This window comes from Mauremys reevesii, linkage group 3, assembly GCF_016161935.1.
Source record: "Mauremys reevesii isolate NIE-2019 linkage group 3, ASM1616193v1, whole genome shotgun sequence".
In the NCBI taxonomy this organism is placed as follows: Eukaryota; Metazoa; Chordata; order Testudines; family Geoemydidae; genus Mauremys; species Mauremys reevesii.
In genome coordinates, this window is record NC_052625.1 from 61,008,805 (window position 1) to 61,031,206 (window position 22,402).

General features: G+C 40.3%; 1 protein-coding gene across 3 annotated transcripts in view; it reads left to right on the forward strand.

The window, feature by feature from the left end:
* The window catches only part of KIF6 (kinesin family member 6), a 269,446-nt gene that overhangs the window by 30,334 nt on the left and 216,710 nt on the right, over positions 1-22,402 (forward strand). For 2 of the 3 annotated variants that reach the window (XM_039528268.1, XM_039528269.1), the window contains exons 4-5: positions 7,073-7,220; positions 17,506-17,615. In XM_039528268.1, the coding sequence (XP_039384202.1) occupies positions 7,073-7,220; positions 17,506-17,615 (258 nt within the window). The remainder of the gene's footprint in view (positions 1-7,072; positions 7,221-17,505; positions 17,616-22,402) is intronic. The other variant, XM_039528270.1, reaches the window with a different exon arrangement.

The following is a 22,402-nucleotide window of genomic DNA, read 5'->3' on the forward strand; positions in this document are numbered from 1 at the left end:
AGCAACATCCCAGCCAATCTGCCTGGAATTAGTCCATGAGCTTCTGAACATGAAGTCATGCAACATTTCATAAACTCACTAAAGATCATTTCAGCAAGACCTCATCTCTTGGATAATGTGTCTTTGATGTGTTTTGTTTGAAGTAGTTAAGAGACAATTCATTGAACAAAGCATCTTTTTAACCATGCCAAAGATGAACTGCCCAAGAGAAAAACATGCAGGGTTTTCTGATGATTCTGATGCCACTTTAAAATTTAGAAGGTGTGGGTGTAACTGTGAAGAAATACTACTTATGTATGTTCTCCACATATGAATATTTCAAAATCTAAGTGAAATTTCAATTGATAACCAGGCCAGTCTATCTAGTTCAGGATTAATTATCTAGACAAAGCTTTGGGGGCTAGAATAATTTTAAGTTAATGCAAGGAGATGCACATTACACATCCCTGTGCTAGCCTAGCTTCCTGCAAAATCGGCTATTCGCTCCAAGGGAGGTCTTTTGGTGTTTCCCTACTGTTTTCCCTTGATGTTTCTACTTCTTTTGGAGACAGCTTTAGTTTGTGGCTGAGGTCTTCAGGAGTCCCTCTGGTGGAAGCTTCTAAGGAAATCCATCTTGGCTGTGCCCCCTTCCCAAATAGCACTATCACATTTTTGGGTTGCAGAGTCCATCTACAGCCACCACCTTTGAAATTGAATGAGATGTTGTGGTTACTTTTTAGGGATAGATCCACAAAAGGACTAAATATTTCAACACCTAACTTTTAGGTGCCTTGCCACCCAGTAGCATCCACAGACCCAAGTTAACATGTTCATACTGCAGTACGCAGACCTTCTGACCTGTATCCACACTGCTAAAATGACAGGACTTAATTCAGAGTTCCAGCAGGACTCACGCTCTGACCCAGCACCATTAGTAGGTCCTAGGACCTGGATTCTGAGTGCTTGCTGATCTGAGTCAAACTGATTTTTGTGTGGACACAAGGGGGTTTGGGCTCAGACCTGAGTCAGAGCATGGGCCTAGAGTGCATTGTTTACATACAAAGACCTTTCACCTGCACTAACACTAAGTGTGGCCTTCTTTTCTTTAGAAAGTTGTACACTGACTGGCACAGTACTGCTGAAATGTTTAGAGAAGCATTCTCCCTCTTACCTATTTTTCTTTAACTAAATAAATTGTGTACCTTAATGTTGAAAAAATAAATTTCATACCTTGGACTTTTCAAGTATTCCATGTTCAGCAAATAACCATTTATTTTGCCCATCTTCTAAGTGCCCATATACAAGCTTATACAGCTACAGTTTAAATTTAGAATTTGCTCTCTGAAGAACAAACTAAAACAAGTATCAGAGGGGTAGCCGTGTTAGTCTGGATCTGTAGCAAACAAGAGAGTGGTATCTGCTTTATATAGACTGAATAGCGTGCAGATGTGTTGGCTTTCAGATGCACTCAGATGCAATTCACCCAGTAAGAGCTCACAAAAGAAAACGCTGCTCATGAAGGCCTGTCAAACTAAAACAAGATGCAGGTTAAGTAAGCAATTTGGGAATTGATTTTTACTTTGAAAATGAAGATACAGCGTTTTTAAATGAACAAAGATCAAGTTTGATCCCTAAGTAGCATTTATTATGTTAACAATTACTAGGTCAGATTCATTGCCAAATTACACTGCAGTATCATAGATTTCAATAGTCCTTATTTAGCAGGAGTATGGGTTAGCAAGATTAGACCTATATCCTATAGTTTCTTATAGATCTTAAATAATGCAGAGAAATAATTGGCCACATTTTCAAAAGTGTCCTTGACTGTTACTCACACATTTGAGTGTACCAAGGTTTTGTATGCACATTATCACTTCCAGGTGCAGGGGGGACCTGGATGCACAGGGGCTTGTTGGGAGATTCTGGGTGCAACAGATAATGGGATTCTGCCTGGGGGTTCAGGTGAAAGGTGGTTGAGGCTCAGCGGGCGGGTCTGAGTGTGGGGGGATAGAGCTCAGCCAGGGATGTCTGGGGAGATCAGTGGGAGGGATCCAGATGCTGGGGGAGTGGGGCTCAGTGGGATGGGGATCCAGGTTCATCTGGTTGGGGCTCAGTGGGATGGGGATCCAGGTTCATCTGGTTGGGGCTCAGTGGGGTGGGGATCCAGGTGCTCGTCGGTGTGGTCCAGGTGCAGAGGGAGTGGGGCTCGTCAGGTGGGTTCTGGGTGGGAGGGGGCGTGAGGCTCAGCGGGAGGGTCTGGGTATGAGGGGCTCTGAATGCACGGGGGTTGGGCAGATGGGGGAGCAGCTCCCTGTAAAGTGATCCCTCCCTCTGCAGCTGAGGAGTGATGGGTGCAGAAAGCGCGAGGGGGCGGGGGAAGTTTGCAGAGCTTTCTACAGCTGGGGGAGAAATCTGGGGATGGGTCTGACATGCCATGCAGGGAAAGAAGAGGAAGTCCCGTCCTCTCCCGCCCAGCTGGGACTAGCAGCTGAGTCCGGCACAGGGTAGGAGCCACCAGCTGGGTCTTCCTCAGTTCTGCCCCCTGCCCCACAGTGATTTACCTCTCTGCCGGCTGCCCTGGGCACCCAAAACATAGTGCTGGGGAGGGTCGTATGACTGCTCTTGTGGCTTCCCTTTGCTTCCCCATCAGAAAGTCATTTTTCTGTGGGGAAGCAAAGAAATCTGTGGCATACATAAATTCTGTGCATGTGTAGTGGTGCCGAATTCCCCAGGAGTAAAAAAGACACCAGGGGAAGATAATACTATAAGGCTAAGTGTGACCATATTCAGAATACACTGCAAACTACACCTTTTTGCAGACGCCTCAGCACAATAACGGAAGTTATGGAACTACAACAACTGTGAAGAAGAACAGGAAAGGAAGGAAGATCAGTAAGATCCCAAACCTAGAAGAGGCAAGAAGCAGATTCACTTAAGGGCAGCTCTGTGATTCACCATTATTGTATTGTGCACTCAGATACTGTGTTGATAGGTACTCTGCAGATTCTTAGAGTAAATGGATCGGGCGTTTTCTAACCTTGATGCTGTTTGTGTTGGCTTTTTAACATCTGGAAGCTAAAATCCAGCTATTCTCTGACTTCATGGGGTATTTTTGGTCATTAGGAGCAGATGTTGGCTGTAGTTGCTGTCAATATACTTCTGTTTGTTTTTCTTTGATATCCTAGTGTAGTGGATTAAACTGAGCAATTTGGCAACCTCTCAGGTTTTCAAATAAGCTTCATTAAGTTGGAGACCCTTTGCATCTCCCATGGTGCCAGACCAGCAGCCTATCTATACATGGTCCCTTCCTCTTAAAAAGAAACATTTTTCTTGTCTTGGCTTATCACTTTATCTGTAAACAAAAAATGCACATGAATATTTTTGCCCTTTTTCCTTTATGCGAGGTTGGTAGGGTCTTTAGATTAAATAAATTAAATCTACTTTTGGGGTCTGATAAATCTTATCAGGAGGATAATTCTTCCCTAATTAATTTATCCCTTTTATTGCTCCCTTTGAATTTATTGTAAGAGGAGTTTGAATTGTGGAAAAACAGTTTATGAGATGTATAAATCTAGGGCAAGTCTTTATAAACTACAGTTGCTGAAAGGAAAAAGAGGAATTTGGTATTCCTGAATCCAGAGATTTTATAATCTGTCCTGTCAAATGTCGAGTCCTAGTTCAATTGGCCATATGAATATTGTAGTAAAAAGTAGGCTGAATACTTACTCAGTTTCTATTTTTAACTACTTTTGGGTGATTGTTTCCAATTGTCTGTTTTACAGAAAAGTGAAAATACAAAGTAATGACAATAATTTCTGCCTTGGGTATTTATATCTTATCACCATAGAATATAGGAGCTGATATACAGCAGGTAGCAAAGTACTTGTTTTCCAGGAATATTCTGGGGCAGTTTACCATAATTAATCTGAAATGAAGTTAAAAATGGCAAAAATAGCCTTAAGTCTTTACCCCCAAGGTAAACTTGGACAAATAAAACATATAACTAATATATCCAGTAAAATCAATGCAGACTTTAAAAATGTATACATGAAATTAAGAAAAGAAAAGCATAATACATACATCTATATACCTACACATATATTATCTCAGGGAGGTCTAGGCAAATAACCAAAACTTGTATTTATATCTCAGACATTCCCTCCTCAAGGTCTTATTTAACAAAAAGTATGAATCTCTGCTGGTAAGTAGTGAAGGAATGTTTGCCATGTATTAATAAAAAAACCATTAGCCATATTTTCATATACAAATAGTTCCATCAAACTATAGCACCTTATCAGTAATGAAATCCAGACTACCATAGTTAAAGGGAAAGCTCTTTGTTCGTTGCATTAAAACTATCTCTCTCTGCAAACAAAACCAAGACCAGAAACCTTCAAATACATACTCTCATATCATGTAAATGATCTAAATTCATTAATAAAAAATGTCTCAGTGGATCACGGAAGTGGGATGACACATAGCTCCATCTATCCTTCACAATATACAGCAATATCACTGTCCTCATGATTGTCCAGTGCTTGATCAAAATCAATTTATGGATGAAGAACAGTTGGTTGAAGTTATAGTCAAATATGACAAGAGGTTATTGTGATTGGCAGATGAGTTTCCAGCCACAGTGCAATCTCCCGGTCAAATCATTTTGCAATTTGGGAATGTTCCTGGATTCATGAGTGATGTGTTCTGCCATTGACAGCTAACTAGGAGACTGTGTGCCATCATTGGGCTCTTGGATTCATCACTGACATAAACTCTCACATAGCAGTGTTCACATTCTGTTATCTACATTTACCTAGGAGAGTGCATCCTAACTTTTCAAAAGGTGATCCAGCCTTATTAATATGTGCCTTGACTACTTCTTAGTGGGACAACAGCAGTGCAGTCTACCTGAACGTGAAACAGTAATTCCAGGGTAAATTACAATTAGTACAGAGTTCAGCAGTGCACCTCCACAGCAACACAGGGTTCTGGAAGTATGTAAGGTCCATTGTCATCTCACTACACTGAGTCCCCCTAAAATACTATGTCAAATTCAAGTTTCAGTCCTTATCTTCAAGATTTTTAAGGGTCTGAGCCCAGGCTTACCTTAAAGATTGCCTAAAGTTCCAGAATGAGGACCATCATCAAGAAGTCTGCTCCTCTGGCCCAGTAAAACTGTCTATCACAACCTTTTAGAGTGTTGTGCCGAGTCTTCATTTATTCACTCTAATTTAAGGTTTTGCATGCCAGTAATACAATTTAACATTTTTAGAAGGTCTCTTTCTATAAGTCTATAATATATAACTAAACTGTTGTTGTATGTAAAGTAAGTAACGTTTTTAAAATGTTTAAGAAGCTTCATTTAAAATTAAATTAAAATGCAGAGCCCCCCAGGACCGGTGGCCAGGACGCAGGCAGCGTGAGTGCCACTGAAAATCAGCTTGCCATAGATTGCCTACCCCTGGTCTATCATAATGGTAACTTTCATTTATTTAGGAGACAAGAGCCTTCTTTGTAGCCAGTCCAAGACAGTGGAAAGAACTCCCTTAGGATCCATGAACCACCACAACACTCATCACTTTTCATTCCAGTTGCAAACTTGACCTACTCTTCACTCAGAAAAATAAATAACATAAGCAATTTTTTTAAAAAATCCACACAGTTTCCTCCCTGGGGAAAGGAGGGGGAAAAGAGATACCGACACATGACTACTGCTAGTCATGTCACAATGCACTTCTGGAAGGTACTAAGATACCTTGGTGAATGACACAGTATAAGAACCTGAGTAGAATAGAATCTATTAACTGTTTTCCGATCAGTTACTGTTTCCCCAAAGTTTTGGACATACTTACTTTCCCTAAGAGAGTGTCCATATGTGTCACTGGATCTGCTTTTACATCTAGATTAGTTTGCCCAAGAGAAACTTGTAAAAACAAAGTATCATCTTGTGCTGTATATGGGGAGATACCATAATGATGAGCATTATTAGAAATATTAATGTGTTTGACACTGAATTTCAATTTATGGAATTTCCTACACATTGTTCAGTTGGGGAGAAGAGGAGAGAGTAAGCTTAGCCTTCCAAATATATGGATGTTGTAAGGAGCATGAGGAAAAACCAGGTATCTCAGGCCACCTATGGAGGACTGAGTTATGATGAGTGGGACACTTCAGTGCCTCCACATTATTTCATGGGTTCTCTTCCCTTCCAGGGCAGCAAAACTGTCTTAACTGCCTCACAGTATAGCCAGCAAGGCATCTAGCTTGCCCCCAAACTGATGCTATGCTACTGGGCTACCAGATCATGAATTTAATTCTTCTGATAACCTTCCAACATTTTTTTTAAAAAGACCAGTCTCTGTGGTAAGCACTCATTAAAAGTGCAGATTGATATTTCTGGAGGCTTATGTTTCTTATTTATGCACATAGCACATATAAAGCACAGTACGGACAGCAGCAATGGGATCTTTAAACACATTGGCACCTCAATGTGCTCTAGCCCTGATTTTGTGGGACCCCGTCTAAGGATAAGAGGACAATTGGCTTTTTGGTTTCTCTGCTGAGACCACCAACAAGATTAGCAGGGATGGTTGTGATTTTTTTGTGATTTGCACTTTTCCACTAGAAACTGGACTGGGACCATCAAACTCACTTCACATAGGCTATTTAATGGCTATCATGTGCTGCCTATTTTAGTCACCACCAAGCGACTGGATTCAGGATGGGTTGGATTAGAGATTAAAGATTCTCTATAGCCCATTACCAAGTTTTCATTTGCACTTATATACTATGGTGATAGGCACACTAAAAGTATGTACATAATAATAAACTTTGTTAGAATCTAATGGTAACTCTGATATTTAATTATGGAATGAGTCAGAACATGATTGCTTTCTATTCAGGTCATGAAAATCTTGAAACTCCATCTGATCTAAAATAAATTTGTTAGAGCCTGATCCAAATGCTCACCGAAGACAGTTGATACATTCCCATTGACTACAATGGGCATTGGATCATGTTCTTGATGAAGTTATAAGAGATAACCATGGAAAAGGTACTGCATGCAACATGTGTTATCTATTCCTTCATTTTTTAGTGCTCTAGCAGGATATAATGGCACTATCTTTGCATATGGACAGACGGGCAGTGGCAAGACTTTTACCATCACTGGGGGAGCAGAGCGTTATAGTGATCGGGGCATCATTCCCAGGACTCTATCTTACATTTTTCAGCAGTTGGAGAAGGTACAGATCTTTGTCCTTTCATTTTCTTTAAAAAAAAAAAAGTCTGATTTACTAATACTGCATTGAATCACAGGAAGCAATCTTAGTGGTAATGCTACAATAAGTCCTGACTTAAACCCACCAAACAAAAGAAATGCATATTAGCGGTAAAATCTAGTCTGACACTAGCCTTACCATAAAGTCAGCATGAGTGGTGGATGACCAGGTTGTTGCCAGGCACTGAAAAATAGTGGACACTATTGGAATTATTCCAATTTCTTATTTTTTGAGAGTATCACATTCAGGCTCACCCAGGGTGGTGTTTGATCAAATATTTGGCTGTGACAGCAACTGTATTATGCCTATGATAAGAGTTGCAATGCACAGATGAAGTATGAAAATTCATAATCCTATATAACATTAGGCCAAGAAGACCAAATAAAAGATTGACCATCAACCAGTATTTTCACCCATCATTTGAACTACCTTGCTCTTTGTATGTTTGAGTGAAGCTCATAATATTAACTTTATGCAGTACAGTATTTGTAAAATTCATAATACAACTTGATTTTCCTGGGTAAACTTTATTGACGGTCTTTAAAAAAAATCAGGTTACTTAACAAGATTATTTTACTAGATTGTACTAATCCATGTTAATTGCATGGTCACAGTATAGTATGACCACTTAAATATCACAGATCCATAATCACAACTATTTAATAAAATATTGTGGGAAAATAGTTTCAAATTTCAATATCTCAGCCAGTTTAATTTTTCAAAAGCAAAGACATCCAAACCACAATAATCCTTTTTGTATGTGTGTCTCTTCTTTAACTTTAAATATATATGTAATATACTTATACATGCTAATATGAGTAAGAGGTTCATTCACTGACTGAAGTCTGGCATAGAGTGGGCAGACATTATGCAAGTTTCTCGGCATAGCTACACATGTATGCCACATGAACAAGTAAAGCTGTAAATAGTAAAAAGATGTGATGAAAGTTTTTGCCCATAATGCGTTTTTCTCATGATGCACTTGTATGCCATATGTTACATATTTAACTTTTTAATAGTGTCTTTAGATCTGCTTTAAAAGGTATCTAGACCTAAAAGACTAGTTAAAAATTGTCTGTAGAATACTTTCAAAGGTAGTAAATTATACTCATAGAGCCAGTTTTGCAGATGTTCCACATGTAGCACTTCTATTGAAGCTAGTGGAAGTTCTTTGTGTGAAGAGACCATGGATTTGGTTTCAGTGTAAGACAAAAAGTGGTTAATATTAAATAATGAAAGGTTTACACAATTTCTCCATCTCTTCCCTGTGCCCTTATTTTTGAGTCTCCTTCTGATTCACCACTCCTACTCTACCCCTTTTTCTAACCTTACCTGTTACTCCATTTCTGAGTTTTTCCTGAGCAGAGGCTGCCCCTCAGGACAATAATTCTCAGACAAAAACTACATTAAGATGGAGTTACATCTGAGAGCACATATTAAATAGTTAAGGTAAAATACATTACAGAAATGTTGTAGTTATTTGAAAACTTAGTGTTTATAAATCCAGTTAATTCAGAGTTAAGTTAAATTTAAAAGAAATCTAGCCATGTCAAGTTATTGAAAATTGGTTGGGCCACCCAAGTAACATTACCTTAGCCCCGTAGAGACAACATGAAGGGACAAAAAGAAGCAATCTAATATGTCTTTAAAAATCAGCATAATATAATCTGCAGTCACAAAAACTTAATCATATGGTTTTGCATGGAGTCACTGCAGAGTGAAGTTAAGGTTGTTTGGGTGTCCTAACTGTGCATTTCTGTTTGGATTTCTTTTAAGTTTAACCTTAACTGAATTTCCTGGGTTTATAATATGTTCTTTTGGGATTAAGTACAACATCCATGTAATGTGTCAATGTAAACTATTTATATTGTTATTTATTATTTGTATTGTGGTAGCAACTAGAGTTCTCAATCAGGTAGCAGACTCCCACTCTACTAGGCTCTGTACAACCATAACACAAGGGCAGCCCACACCCTGAGGAGTTTACAATCACAGTGAATATACTCTATAAATGATATGTACTTTCAACTGTCATTTAATCTTAATGTAGTATTTTCTAGTAGTATACATGGGTATCTAAATTTAAAATTTCATATAGGATCACTAAACAAGAAATGCAAAGAATGTTACCAAGTGATGTTTTCAATGATTTTAAGATCTTAACCTTAAACAATTTTTTTAAAATTTAAATTTTATGGCCAGTTTCGCCAGTACACTTGGCTACTTATGCACAAGGGAGCAGTGCATGGCAGCGACAGCATACTTGCCTGTCCAGCTGGGTTTACAGCTGCTTTGTTTTTCCTAGTGCATCACAAAGAAGCTGGAGTGTATACCCTAGTTTTCCTCTGCCTCCTTCACTCCCAGCTTTCCCCTGCACATGCATGTGGACAGTTCTTGTGGAATGCTCTGTAAAAGAGCATTATTCTTCATCCTCTGCTGAAGAAGAAACATTCATTTATGAAGAATAACAGGCTCATTCATCTGCCCATAATTAAAAATCTTCCATTGTAGTGTATGCACAAGATTTGAGTGAGTTTAAACGACATAGGAGGTTTGATGCATCTGCATTGTTCTGTTGTTAAGTTCATTCAGGACAATAACAACAACAACAACAGTCTGACAGTAATGTCTACTTTTTTTTAAAGAAGCCATATTAAAATTAATTTTAATTCCTAAATTATTTAAGTGATTTACTTGTAAATTCATAGAAATATCATTCTATATTTAAAAAGTAAGTGCTGTAATTTTGAGGGGGCCTAATGCTGTATTTTTCATAAGTAGAGCTGGAGTCGTTGCTTTTAAATGCAAAAACACTACTCAGTCTTAATTATGGAGTACAATTGATATGTCTAATAATTCATGCCAGTATTTAGTTCTTCTATACTACTTTTCATCCCTAGATCTTAAACTGCTTTACAAAGGAGGTTAAGCACCATTTTCTGCATGTTACAGATGAGGAAACACAGGCACTTATGAATTATGCAAGATACTCCGTTTGTTAATGGTGGGTTTGTGGGAAATCACTAGGTTGGAAACCTTGCAATATATTTCACTTGTGACCAAAGAAAGTTGGAAGCTTGCCTCCATAGCCAAAGGCATTATGCCACCTGTTTGTATTTTAATAAGAAAAAGTTGACAAATTTAATTCTTGTTAATTTTGGTATTTTCTTTTTTAAATCTTGCCTGACCTTTTTTTGCCATAGATCAGCCTTGCATACATTTTTACAGAGGAGTTAAAATTTGAAATGCTATGTATATAATATAACGGAAATGCTCACTGATTAACTGAGGAACATGAATGATGTCAATAGTGCCTGAAGCTCTTGAGTCTCCCTGTGGCAGTTCTGAAGGGGGCTTCCTAATTTTTTTAGTATGAAATTCATACCTCTCTTCACAAAGTATGAATATTCAGTCTTTTTGCAGGGAACTAAGCATGTGTTGGTGGAAATAGATTCCAAGACCCTGCTAGTGGGCCAATTCCTCCAATTTGCAGGCTTGCTGTGGAGTTGCTACTATTCCAGCCTAGGATGAGTTTTGGACCTGTAACAGGGCGTATCAGGGCCCCCCTTGGTCCTGCCTCTGCTCCGCTCCAGCAATCACTCAGAGACCTTCTGGCTCAGCAGTCACCAGTGCAGTTTATTTACACAGTGCAAACCCACCACCTCTCACCACATATTGCTGGAGGTCCCAACCTTAGGGGCTTCTCTTTCTTGTAGCCCAGAGGGGAGAGCTACCCCTCTCCTTCCACTCTCTGGTTTCTCCTCTCACCCCCTTTGCTTCCTTCCTTCCTCTGTGCCTGTATATAGACCCAGGCTAATCAGGCTGGCAGCTATTCCAGCTCTGCCAATCAGTCTCAGGTTCCTCTAGTTAGCTCCAATTCACCTCCCTTACTTGGAGCTGGAGTGACAGAAGGCTGGCTCAGCAGTTCCTGGTCAGCACCTGTCACACACCTCCTCTCCCCCCCGCCCCTTACTGAACTGCCAAGTTCATCCGTGCCCATCCCCTCTTCTCTCTACCAGATGGGGCAGTGTGGGAGAGTTCTCCTTCCACCTTCTGGTGACCCTTGGGGTCTTCCTTGTGGGGTTCCCGTGTCCCCCACCTGCAGAAGTTACATTGGTTGATGCCCCCATAGGTCTACCGCTACCCACAGGTCTTCACACCATTCACACCCCCATGGGTGTCCCCCCCATCTTTTTCCTCTTTCCCTTCTGGCAGGGTTTCAGGGTTGATCTTTATCTCCCCCTGGACACCCAGGGCCTCCAGTTCTGCAAGCCCAGAACATGGGGCCTGTGTCCCTTCTCCTTGGGTCGCCTTGAAGGGAGCTCCATTGGGCCTTTCTCCTCTGGTAAGGGTCCTGGGCTGGATGCTTCTCCTTCCCTGTTCCCTTTTCCCCTAAGGCTTTGTTGTTTAAGAGTTTGTACCTCATTCTCAGGAGGAAATTAGTCTCCCTCCTTACCAAGGCTTTGTGGCTTGGATAGTTCCACCCCCTTCTTCGGGGGACCTCCCCTTTTCCCCACTGTGGGCTTCCTCCCACCACCTCCTGTCCCTCCTGGGAAGGGTTCCCAATCTGTGCCCATCACCTCTGGGTAAAGCAGCCCTTCGACTACCCCAACCCATTTCCACTGAAACTTGTCCTGGACCTTGAGGGGCACCTGGGCAATAGGGCACAGTCTTGTATCCCCAGGGACACACTCAAGGTCCATCCTGGCTCTGGGAATCAGCCAGTGTGGCTTTACTAGCCGCCGCTGGATAAGCAAGCAGGCTGAGGCCGTATCTACCAAGCACCTCCCGGGGTACCCTCCCCATCATCACAGGTATGGTGGGGAGTTTCTCCTCCTTCCCCTTTCCTCCAGCGTCAGTCCAGCTGCAGAACTCACACTCCCTGTATGGGCAGTTCCCTTTTTTATGTCCTGGTTGCCCGCACTGCCAACAAGTCATTGGTCAGGCCCCCGGAGGAGCCCTTCAGGCCTCTTCCGCTCCAGGCCCTTTCGGGCCAGGGGTTTTCTGGGCTTTCTCCCAGACTCTGTCCTTGTAGGGCCACCCCTCTTTCCTGGGGAAGTCAGCCTCCATGTATTCCTCAGTCAGTTTCATGGTCCCCCTCCACCGTGTTTGGTTGATGATGCCTAACCCATTCCTGTATGTTCTCAGGGAGGCTCTGTAAAAAACTTTTCTAGGACCAACACATCCATTATCTCCCCCACTGTCTCACCCAGCGGGTGCCCAGTCCATCAACCTCTGGGCAAACACCCAGGGCCACAAACCTCCTGTTCACCTTGCTGAATGGAACTTCTGCTGATATTTCTCTGAAGATAGCCCCACCCGATCTAGGATGGCCTCCTGAACCACATTGTAGTTCCTGGCCTGCTCTTCACTGAGGGCCATGTAGGCTACTTGAGCTTCTTCAGCAAGTTAGGGAGCCAGTCTCAGGGCCCAGGTTGCCCTATCCCCTCCAGCCCCCATGGCTATCCGCTCAAACGTGCAGAGGAACGCATGTGGGTCATCTGCAGGGCTCATTTTACATAGTCCTTGGCCAGGTGCCAATGGGCCATTCCCCTCGAGTAGGGCTCACAATCCTCTGCAGGAGCTGCTGTTGGATGCTGGTTTGTTCCCGTATAAAGTCCTGCAGGCTCCTTTGCTGCTCGGCATGCCAGGTAAGCAAGGCCTGCCTCTCTACTTGGTGGGCTTGCTGAAAACCTTGCGTAGTCTTCTGCATTTTTTCCTGCTGCTTTACCAACCACTGTAGGGTCTCCTCCATCTCTGGGCTGCCAAACTCTTGCTCTGGCTCAGGATCCTGGACAAACCCCCACATGTAACAGGGTGTAGCAGGGCCCTCCTCAGTCCTGCCTCTGCTCTGTTCCAAAAATCACTCAGAGACCTCCTGGCTCAGCAGTCACCAGTGCAGTTTATTTACACAGTGCAAACCCACCACCTCTCACCACATATTGCTGGGGGTCCTAGCCTTAGGGGCATCTCATTCTTGCAGCCAGGAGGGGAGAGCTACCCCTCTCCTTCCACTCTCTGGCTTCTCCCCTCCCCTTGCTTGCTTGCTTCCTTCCTTCCTCTGTGTCTGTATATAGCCCCAGGCTAATCAGGCTGGCAGCTGTTCCAGCTCTGCCAGTCAGTCTCAGGTTCCTCTAGTCAGCTCCAATTCACCTCCCTTACCTGGAGCTAGAGTGACAGAGGGCTTGCTCAGCAGATCCTGGTCAGCACCCTGTCACAGGACCCATGTAACCTCATAAATGTTGATTCAATAGCTCCTCCCCCAACTGTGCTAGCCTATTTGGGCCTGGCATAAAGCCTCACTCTGTGAGAAGCAAAGAGTACAGTGCCCCTCCAGTCCTGCATGGCTGCTCAGCCTGTTCCTCCCCCTCTCACAGATGAGGGCCATTGTGGGACTTAAGTGTTGCAGTGGGCATTGTATGGACCCTATTCATCTGGGTGATTTTTTTCTCCTTAAAAAGGGAGATTAGTGTCCCAACACCTGTGCGCGTCATTAGACATGCACAGTCTAGAAAAATCTTGAGTGGTGTAAAACTTGCTTTTTCATTCTCCCATCTTAACTAAAATGATTTAGTTGGAAAAGTTATTATATGGTTTAGATAAGAAATTAAAATTATATGTTCCAAGTCATTTTTAAGTCAGTGACTCTTAAATAGGAATTATTTTTGGTGACCCACAGAAGGGGAAAAAGTTTGAGAACCAAGCACTGTTGCCGTGGATAAGGTAGGGGATTGTGGGGAGGCCATCGAAGGATCTTATGAAGTGGTCCTTGACATCAAAAGTGTAAGAACTTCTGCTAAAAGTTAGTTTTCACTTCAACCAAAACACAGAAAAATGATCTACTTTCTCATTGGACAGAAACAAAATCAGTGAGGAGATAACTATTACTGTCAGGTTTCTAAGAGGTTGTGACAGAGAGTGACGTTGATAGTCACGCATTACATCTGTACAAGAGAAAAATAAATTAAATATTCTTGGCAATTTTATATCAGTGTTCTCCAAAAGAGAAATGAAATGTTGTTTATATGCTGTAATATTAATTCTGAACCAATATAAGTCATTCATTCTGCCACTCCATCAACCATGTGAGGCAAAGCCAAGAAAATAAAAGTTGTGTATTGTCTGTCTGACTTCATGTGTTCTTTGTCCCTCTTTACTCCATAAGGTCCATGGCTGAATTAAACTTTATTTCTTTAATTTAGCAACTTTGTGCGAATGTGAAAATGAAATATATGTGAAAATAGGTAAGCTGATCAAATAGCTTACTGTCGTGTCCTGGTTATCATCTGGTCAGCCATTACATGTTATGTTTGTACTGTATTTAGAGCTGTACCTACCAATCTTTATTCATAAGAGAAGATTTTAGTCACACGAACACCTACATGAGTAAGGGTGTATAAGATGGAGCCCCTAGAATAACTCCTTGAGACTAGGACTTTGTCTTCCTCTGTCTGGTACTGTGCTGATTAAATAATAATGTAGGATGAAGAAATAACCATCTGATCTGTAGTATTTGCGTATTTAGTTCTATCAAGAGTGCATGCAGGAACATTTGATTTTTCAGACTTGTTTCTGGCATTTAAAGTGACTGGCGCTTCGTAGTATTAAATAGCCGCACATTTAGGGACACTGCTCCCTCTCTGCTCTCAGATTGGCCACTTTTACTTTTTGTGTGTGTGTTTTACTTTCCTCCCTTATCTCTTCTTGTTTCTTCTTCCTTTCATCTTTGTCTCTTTCCATACCTTCCTCTTCTCTTATTTCCTCTTGTCTTTTATAGTGGGCCCTTTCAAAAAAGCTGACATGGGGGAAATTTCCATATATTCATGCACTAGTCGAAAGTATATTTAAATATATTTAAAATATATTATACAAATATCTTTATTGTTTCTTTACTATGTTTGTGGTGAAATGTCAACTTCCCTCTTGGTTCATGAGGTAGACTCAGAAGCAAGGTGAAGTATCATTAGAGGAAATGTAGTTTAGCAGGATTGGAGATGGTGGAGACAGAATCTAGAAGTGTACGGCTGGAAGTGATGTTGAGAAATCATCAAGTTCAGCCCCCTGCTCTGAGGCAGGACCATGTAAACCTGGACCATCCCTGACAGATGTTTGTCCAACCTGTTCTTTAAAACCTCCAGGGTTCCTGTTGAGGCCCAGAGGCATCATAAGTGTTTAGCAGTGCATGGCATGTTTCTGTTAAGGCGGTTTCTTTGTAAAACAGGTATTGGTATGCAGACATCTGCAAAAAGCAATTAACTTTTCAAATAGGGATACAGTTGACTCTGTAGTGAAGGATCTCATTAATACAGGGTGAAATTCACTTCTCCACATTCAAAGCTTGAGTAAATGGGCTTGTGTGTGGATCTAGGTAGTGGTTCAGGAGGAATAGGGAGGATAATGTTAATACACTGAACCAAGTGATAAACCATATGGCTACAGCATTATGCAGCAAAGGCCTGCAGCTCCATGGGTTGAAAGAGTTGCTGCTGTGCCTGTAGCTATGTGTGGATTCTTCCATTAAATTCACGTAAGTGCCTGTCTAGTGGTCTCTTCCCAGCATGCCCCCAAAAACCATCTATGGTGCACCAGAGGCACAGGTGCCCCTTTCATGATGGCAGGTGAGTTCCATCCACACACACCTAAGCTCAAATGGTGGGCGCTCAACTGACATAAAGGGTTTTCACAGGCCCCTGGATGCAAGTGAATTACACCCATAGAAAGTGACATTTGCTTTACTGTCCATTCTTTCCATGATGTAAATTACCTCTCTTGGGGGAGATTTATTACCTGTGTAAATTGGAATCTCAATCCCAATCTCTGCTCATTTTTCATGCTAGTAAAACATCACTGAAAAATAACAATATTAAAAAAGAAAAAAATTAAGTGAAAAGACAAAAACAGGACCATTTTAATCATTCAAAGCCAGATTTGCCAGGGTGCTAAGTCCATTTGCACTGTGTAAATGGTCCAAAATTGCCTTAAAGTACCTACTGATGGTCAGAGGAGAATTCATCCTTTGTAGAAGAATCCTCTGTTGCTGTAAAGCTGGCAGAGGTGTCATAACTGCTTCTTAAACCAGCAGCACCTCTTCTCACCTTAAGTTTAAGAAAGCTAGGGGGCATGATAGAGCAGAGTGACTTTGTGCTCAGGGAATCTTACTCCAGTGATGTAAGTTAGAGCTGCTCTTAACTTGCATCTCTAACTTGCACTGGTCTCTGGGCAGCTCAAGCCCATAATGACACAACAGGCTTCTTATGAATAGACCAAGTAGAAAATTGATCTCTCAATTTCTAATAGCTTCCCCTTTTACTTTCTTGTTCAGAAATTCCCCTTAGAAGCTACATAGCTCCATGATTACATAATACAGAATTTTTTTCATCTACCCATAATGTGTCTTTTAAAACAGTTTTCTCTGAAACACTGTTCTGTCATGATCAATAAAAATCTCATCCTGGAAATATTTTATGCAGTGACAATGAAAGGTTCATGTCTCACGATAGCCTTTGAAATAAAATTAGCACATTGTATTAGAAAACTGCCTCTGTAAGTGTGATAATGAATGCTTTCCCAGTGATTTCATCCAATGAAATAAATTAATTCACTTTTACTTTGGAAATTGCAGTTCATTATTTTGAGGTTTACATTGTTTGGCTTTGGCTTTGGGGGAGGAGAGAATTCTGTCTGCAGAGACCAGTTGGATTATTTTACATTCCGGCAATACAGAAAGAAAGTAGGGCCACAAAGGATAGCAGACAGCATACGCAGTGTTTAGGTATTTTGGTAAAGAACATGGAAAGCAATGTGCCACGGAAGTTTCTAAAATGAAGTAAATCTTCATTTTTTTTTCGGGATCATCTCTTTATCCACCATATGAAGGTATACCTCCTTATAGTAACATGGTTTTTTGTCAGAGAAGTGAAAAATGGTATGTTACACAATTCTGTAACCAAGTTGCCGCATTCTAAGTGTATGCAGACTTTTTTAGATATATGGAACCAATAAAAAAAACAACAGACTGAACTTGCTTCTAATCATGGGCATAGGTCTTTTTTATTTTTTTAAAGTCTTCATGCATATGGCAATGGACAGACTTGAAAGTGTCATGAATTGAAAATGTAAAACATATCCAGCAAAAGAATAAGAGAGAGGGTGAGGAAGCAGCATGGAAGCTATAGTGATAAATTTGTCCATCTGCCCTAGGGCTTTGGCTGCTATTTATAGCCCTTTTTTAATTTTCTTTCCTATTCAGGACAGCAGCAAAGTGTACACAACCCATGTTTCCTACTTGGAAATCTACAATGAATGTGGTTATGATCTGTTGGACCCAAGACATGAAGCCTCCAGATTGGAAGATTTGCCGTGAGTAACAAAACTACAAAGAATCAGCAGGGATAAAAAAATCACTTTCAGATGCCCTGTTTCCTTGATTTCCTTTGAAACTGTATGATACTGACCTCCAACTTAATTAACGCAAAATAGTTCATTTTTCTCAACTTTTTCAAAAGCTTCCATTATTATATTTTGTATGTATAGACATTGTGAAAAGTGGATAAGAATAATTGAAGGTGAAGGTGTACGAGATTGATATTATTGGGGGGAAAGGTTCACAGGAGCCAGTACAAGAAAAGAGAAGGGAGTAATTGTTCTTCCTCGTGACAATTCATCCACTTCACCCTGTGCTGTAGGAGTGACAAGACATATAGAACAGGGCAGCATTCCTCGAAATTAGCACACAGAAACCTATTTCAGTTATACACTTTTTCCTTCAGGAGTAATTATTTTTTAAATGCTGGACCTTGTGGAATGTAATGTGATAGTAAAGGAGATAAAGGCCAAGAGGAATTCCAAAACACAGTACAATTTTTCAGAACAAATTATCATCAAAGTACAGTTTCTGCTTATGAAATATTTAATACATTATTAACATTTGCCTGAGCTGAGTACAGAACCTAAACTCAGTTTAGCAAAACCCATTCAAACGCCATTCTGCAACATTTGAAGAGTAACCAGTTTTGATAATTGGTTTATGCCAGTATTGAAGAGCATATGGAGGCTACATGAAGCACTGATTTTTTTTGTGTGTCATTGTCACAGCTCTCCTATATTCTTCATTTATGTGATTGTGGAATTTATAGTGGTTGTGAAGGTAGCCTTGAATATGGGAGTCATGTGTAAACTAATGCACTGTTGAGTTCCTGAATTTGCGGCTAGGCTGAAATAATAGCTCTGAAAAGTGTAAACTGCCTCATACATCTCAGTGAAATATTGGCTCTGATATAGGAGAACTTAGGTGCTGTCAGTAAAAATATGTGGCATATTGAAACGTGAAGATCTGGCAACATCATAAATTCAATTCAATATCAAAATTAATTACCTGTTTTCATATTAACACACAAATAAATCATTTTTTAAAATGTATGTAAAACTGCCCTAAAATTTCCACCAGTGCCACAGAATCTAGAGATTTTGCTGCAGAATTTAGATTCAACTTGCCACACCGTGCATAGGTCCTTGGACAAAGTGCACCCTGCAAAGACTAGAGTTGTTCCTCATCAGTCATATAAAATATGAACCTTTTAAAAAGCCATTGCTATGACTGGATTACCTCCATCATGAGGCAGCATGGTCCAGCAGATAGTGGAGTCAGGCGACTGATTTGATGTGTAGGTAGTTAAGCCTCTTAACCTCTCTGTGTCTCACTTTCCTCTTCTCGAATATGGGTATAATTATACTTACCTGTCATTGTACAGTGCTTTGAGTTCTGTGGCCAAAAGTACTACTGTATGTAGTCATCGGGGGTAAACCTCTGGGACATGTTATATATTTGCAGTTTCTTAAACTCTGCAGACAAATCAGAGTCTAATTTTGAAAAGAACCTCATTCTAATGTCCATTCTTGCAGGTGTAAAATATCTGTGCCTGCAATTAGTTGGGGGGTGCAAATGCTATCATACAGCTATCCAGTTCCTTGAATAGTGGGCACAGTTATTTGTAGCCTGCCTAGGGTGTGCCTGGAAAAAGAGAGTTCGCTATTAAAAACTGAGTTCTCAATGTTTATTAATATAATGAATTGTACAATATCAAAACTGGTTTCTATTTTGCATCTTGATTAAGCTAGAGTAGAGAATCTCTTGTGGCTGGTGTTAGGGTATTGTTAGAAAGTTAAAATTACAAGGAGATTTGATTGTGGAATTAAGGCTGAAATGTACTGGGATTGATAATGGAGTTACCCGGTAAGCCATATACAGTAGTTTATGTCAATATGAGTAATATATAGAGAGTCAAATTATTTGCTGTACAGTAACTACTTTTCAAAGATAGATTAGTAACTATTTTACTATATACATATTTATTAAACATGTTTTGCGTATTACATTGGCCAAAAAGTAGTATTTATGCAATAGACTTGACAACACTTTTAAAGCCCTTCATTGGTTATTTTGTATCAAGAATCTTTTATTTTTTTAAAAAAATCTTAACGGTAGACTCACCTAATGATCACATCAACATGGAAGGAGCTATTTCAAACTTATTGCTGCTTTCATAATTTAAAAAAATATATATATATATACTTACATTTTAAGGGCTAAAAAGGAGTATAAATTGTATATTCATTGCACATGGAAATGATTATTCTGTATAGTTTGCCATTGCACAAGTAATTACCCTTTATGTGTGTACAATTTAGATGCAGTTTTTGTAAAATCTGTGATGTGTTCAGCATTTGTGACTTCTCTCACTTTCTCAGAGTTATAGTTGTTCCGCACATTTATGGAGCTGATCAATAATAAGCAAATATTTAGAGAAGAGAAAAATCCTAGACAAACCTATTCAAGTGTCATAGAAAAAATGTATCCAATGAGGAACTTCAGAACTGAAAGGTGATGTTCATCCCAGTTCATAAGTATCACACAATGCCTAACACATCAGTTAAACCCTATGTAAGCCCTTGATGTGGAGTTTAGGTGTCATATAGAGCCTTGCGCAGGCTCTCTGCACTTGGGTGAAATTCACACATGTGAGCAAGAATAAAAGAGCTGAAGAAATATGTCATTTTTAACAGGAAGCAAAGAATCAGATAAGCTGGTAAAATATGTCATTTGTTTTGAAAGTAGTATTAACAAACAGATTCTTAAAGAAGAAAGTGAACCATTGTGAACCAAAGAAAAAGACTGACTTTATTCTAGCAAGTCATATATTATTCATGACATTATGCCACTCTCCAGTTCAACACAAGGAATAACCACAGAATCATGACATGTAAGATCATTCAGTTTAACATAATAAACACAAACCATGGAAAGTGCACAATTGTCTCACTGATAGTGCTTGAAAAGCTAAATGTTAGGGCAGCCTCTAATGAATGTGAAGAAAAGAATTCAGGTTTTGACCAAAATATATTAAACAAGACCTGATAGAAAGTGATAAAAGGAGATGCTAGGTACAAAATTGACTTTGCTTGGTATGCTAACATGTATGTTACACCTGTCTTGATTTACCATTTCCTCTTTTTTCTACATTTAAACCTGACACTTAGTGTTGTTATACAACTAAAATAATAATTGCAAACGGCTACCATCCAAAGAATTTACTGGCTGACATTTAAATTATCTGTGACTTAGAAAAGGTCTTAGATTCCCCCTGGTAGATGGCAAGAGTGTATATAAGATCTACTATGATAATGGGGCATTTGAAAAAAAATTACATTCTCCATAGGGGAACAGCTCGCTGCTCCCGCAACCCATAATCCTCCAAGGAAGGCCATGGTTGCTTAAACCATAGATCAGAATAAACTACTCTTTTAATCCCTAAATTCCGTAACAAGGGAAAGGCTAAAGACTGAGGCTACGTCTACACTACCCCGCCGTGGACGGGCGCGATCGATTATTCGATCGATATATTATCTCATCTCTAGACGCGATATATCGATCCCTAACGCTTCTATCGATTTCTATCCACCCTCCACGCCCGCGCGGGCGCGCGCGCGCGGCGAGAGAGCCGACATCGATCCGTCATCGGGAGAGGTGAGAGGAAAGATAGATAATATACTTCTTCCATTCAGCTTATTCATCGTAGCTGAAGTAGATGATCTTTGATCTTATATTTTCCCCAGCCCCCAGCCTAAGAGTAAAAGATGTAACTGCCCAAAACTTCTATAATGACTACCTGTCTCATCACACAGCCAATGTACAGAATTTAGGCACTAGGCTCCATTGGGGGAATCTAGAGTATTTTTTGTCTTGAAAAATATTTTTCATAATCACTGAGTACTGGAAATTACTTCAAAAGAGTTCCCAATCCTGTTTATTTCTCTACTGCCCTCCAAAGGTTTAAGGGTTCACCAGACTGCTGACACACAAAACTAAACCAAATATTATAAGAAGAACTCATAGATCACTTAACAAAGGAAGCCACAGGGGAAAAAAATTCTACACACAGGGTAAATGACAGTTTTTCTTCCATCTGGTTTATAATGCAAAGAAACCAACAGGCTATCTCCTGATTCTAGGCTAAACAATGTGTGCGTCAGCCATTCCCTCCCTCAGTGGTTATACAAGCTATATAATCTGGAGACTGGCTACCATCCATAGATATACAAGACCCATATTTTTACATACCAGTAATTCTTAGTACACTGAAAATTCCTGAGGTTCACAATATTAGGTCAGGCCTTTCATGAGAAAGTTCATCTCTTTGGAATGAAGAGTGCTCAGTGTATGTTTTAGTTTACATGATGAATGTCTATTACTACTGCACACCAAAGGTTAACAAGATATCTAGGTTTGACAATCCATGTTTTTCTGGATGCTAATAGAAAGAGCAAGACAGGAAATGATATTGGGGATAAATGGTACTGATCAGTTTGAAGTAGTGTATTCCATTTGTAGGGGGGAGTATGGAATAAAGTATGGAAATAGTAATGGGAGTAATTAATAAGTAGGTGGTCAAGGCGAGTCTTATTGGTAAAGTGCAGAAAGTAAGAGGTGACTGACCATTTTTATGTATCTTCTATTTCTTGCTGAGAATTCTGAAGAGCCTGGAAGTAGAGGACAAGAGATTGATCTTGATGTTATGGAAAAGGTTGGAAGGATTTGGAGGATGTTGGACAGGGGAAGAGGGAACACAATCAGAAAGAGGAGGAAGGAA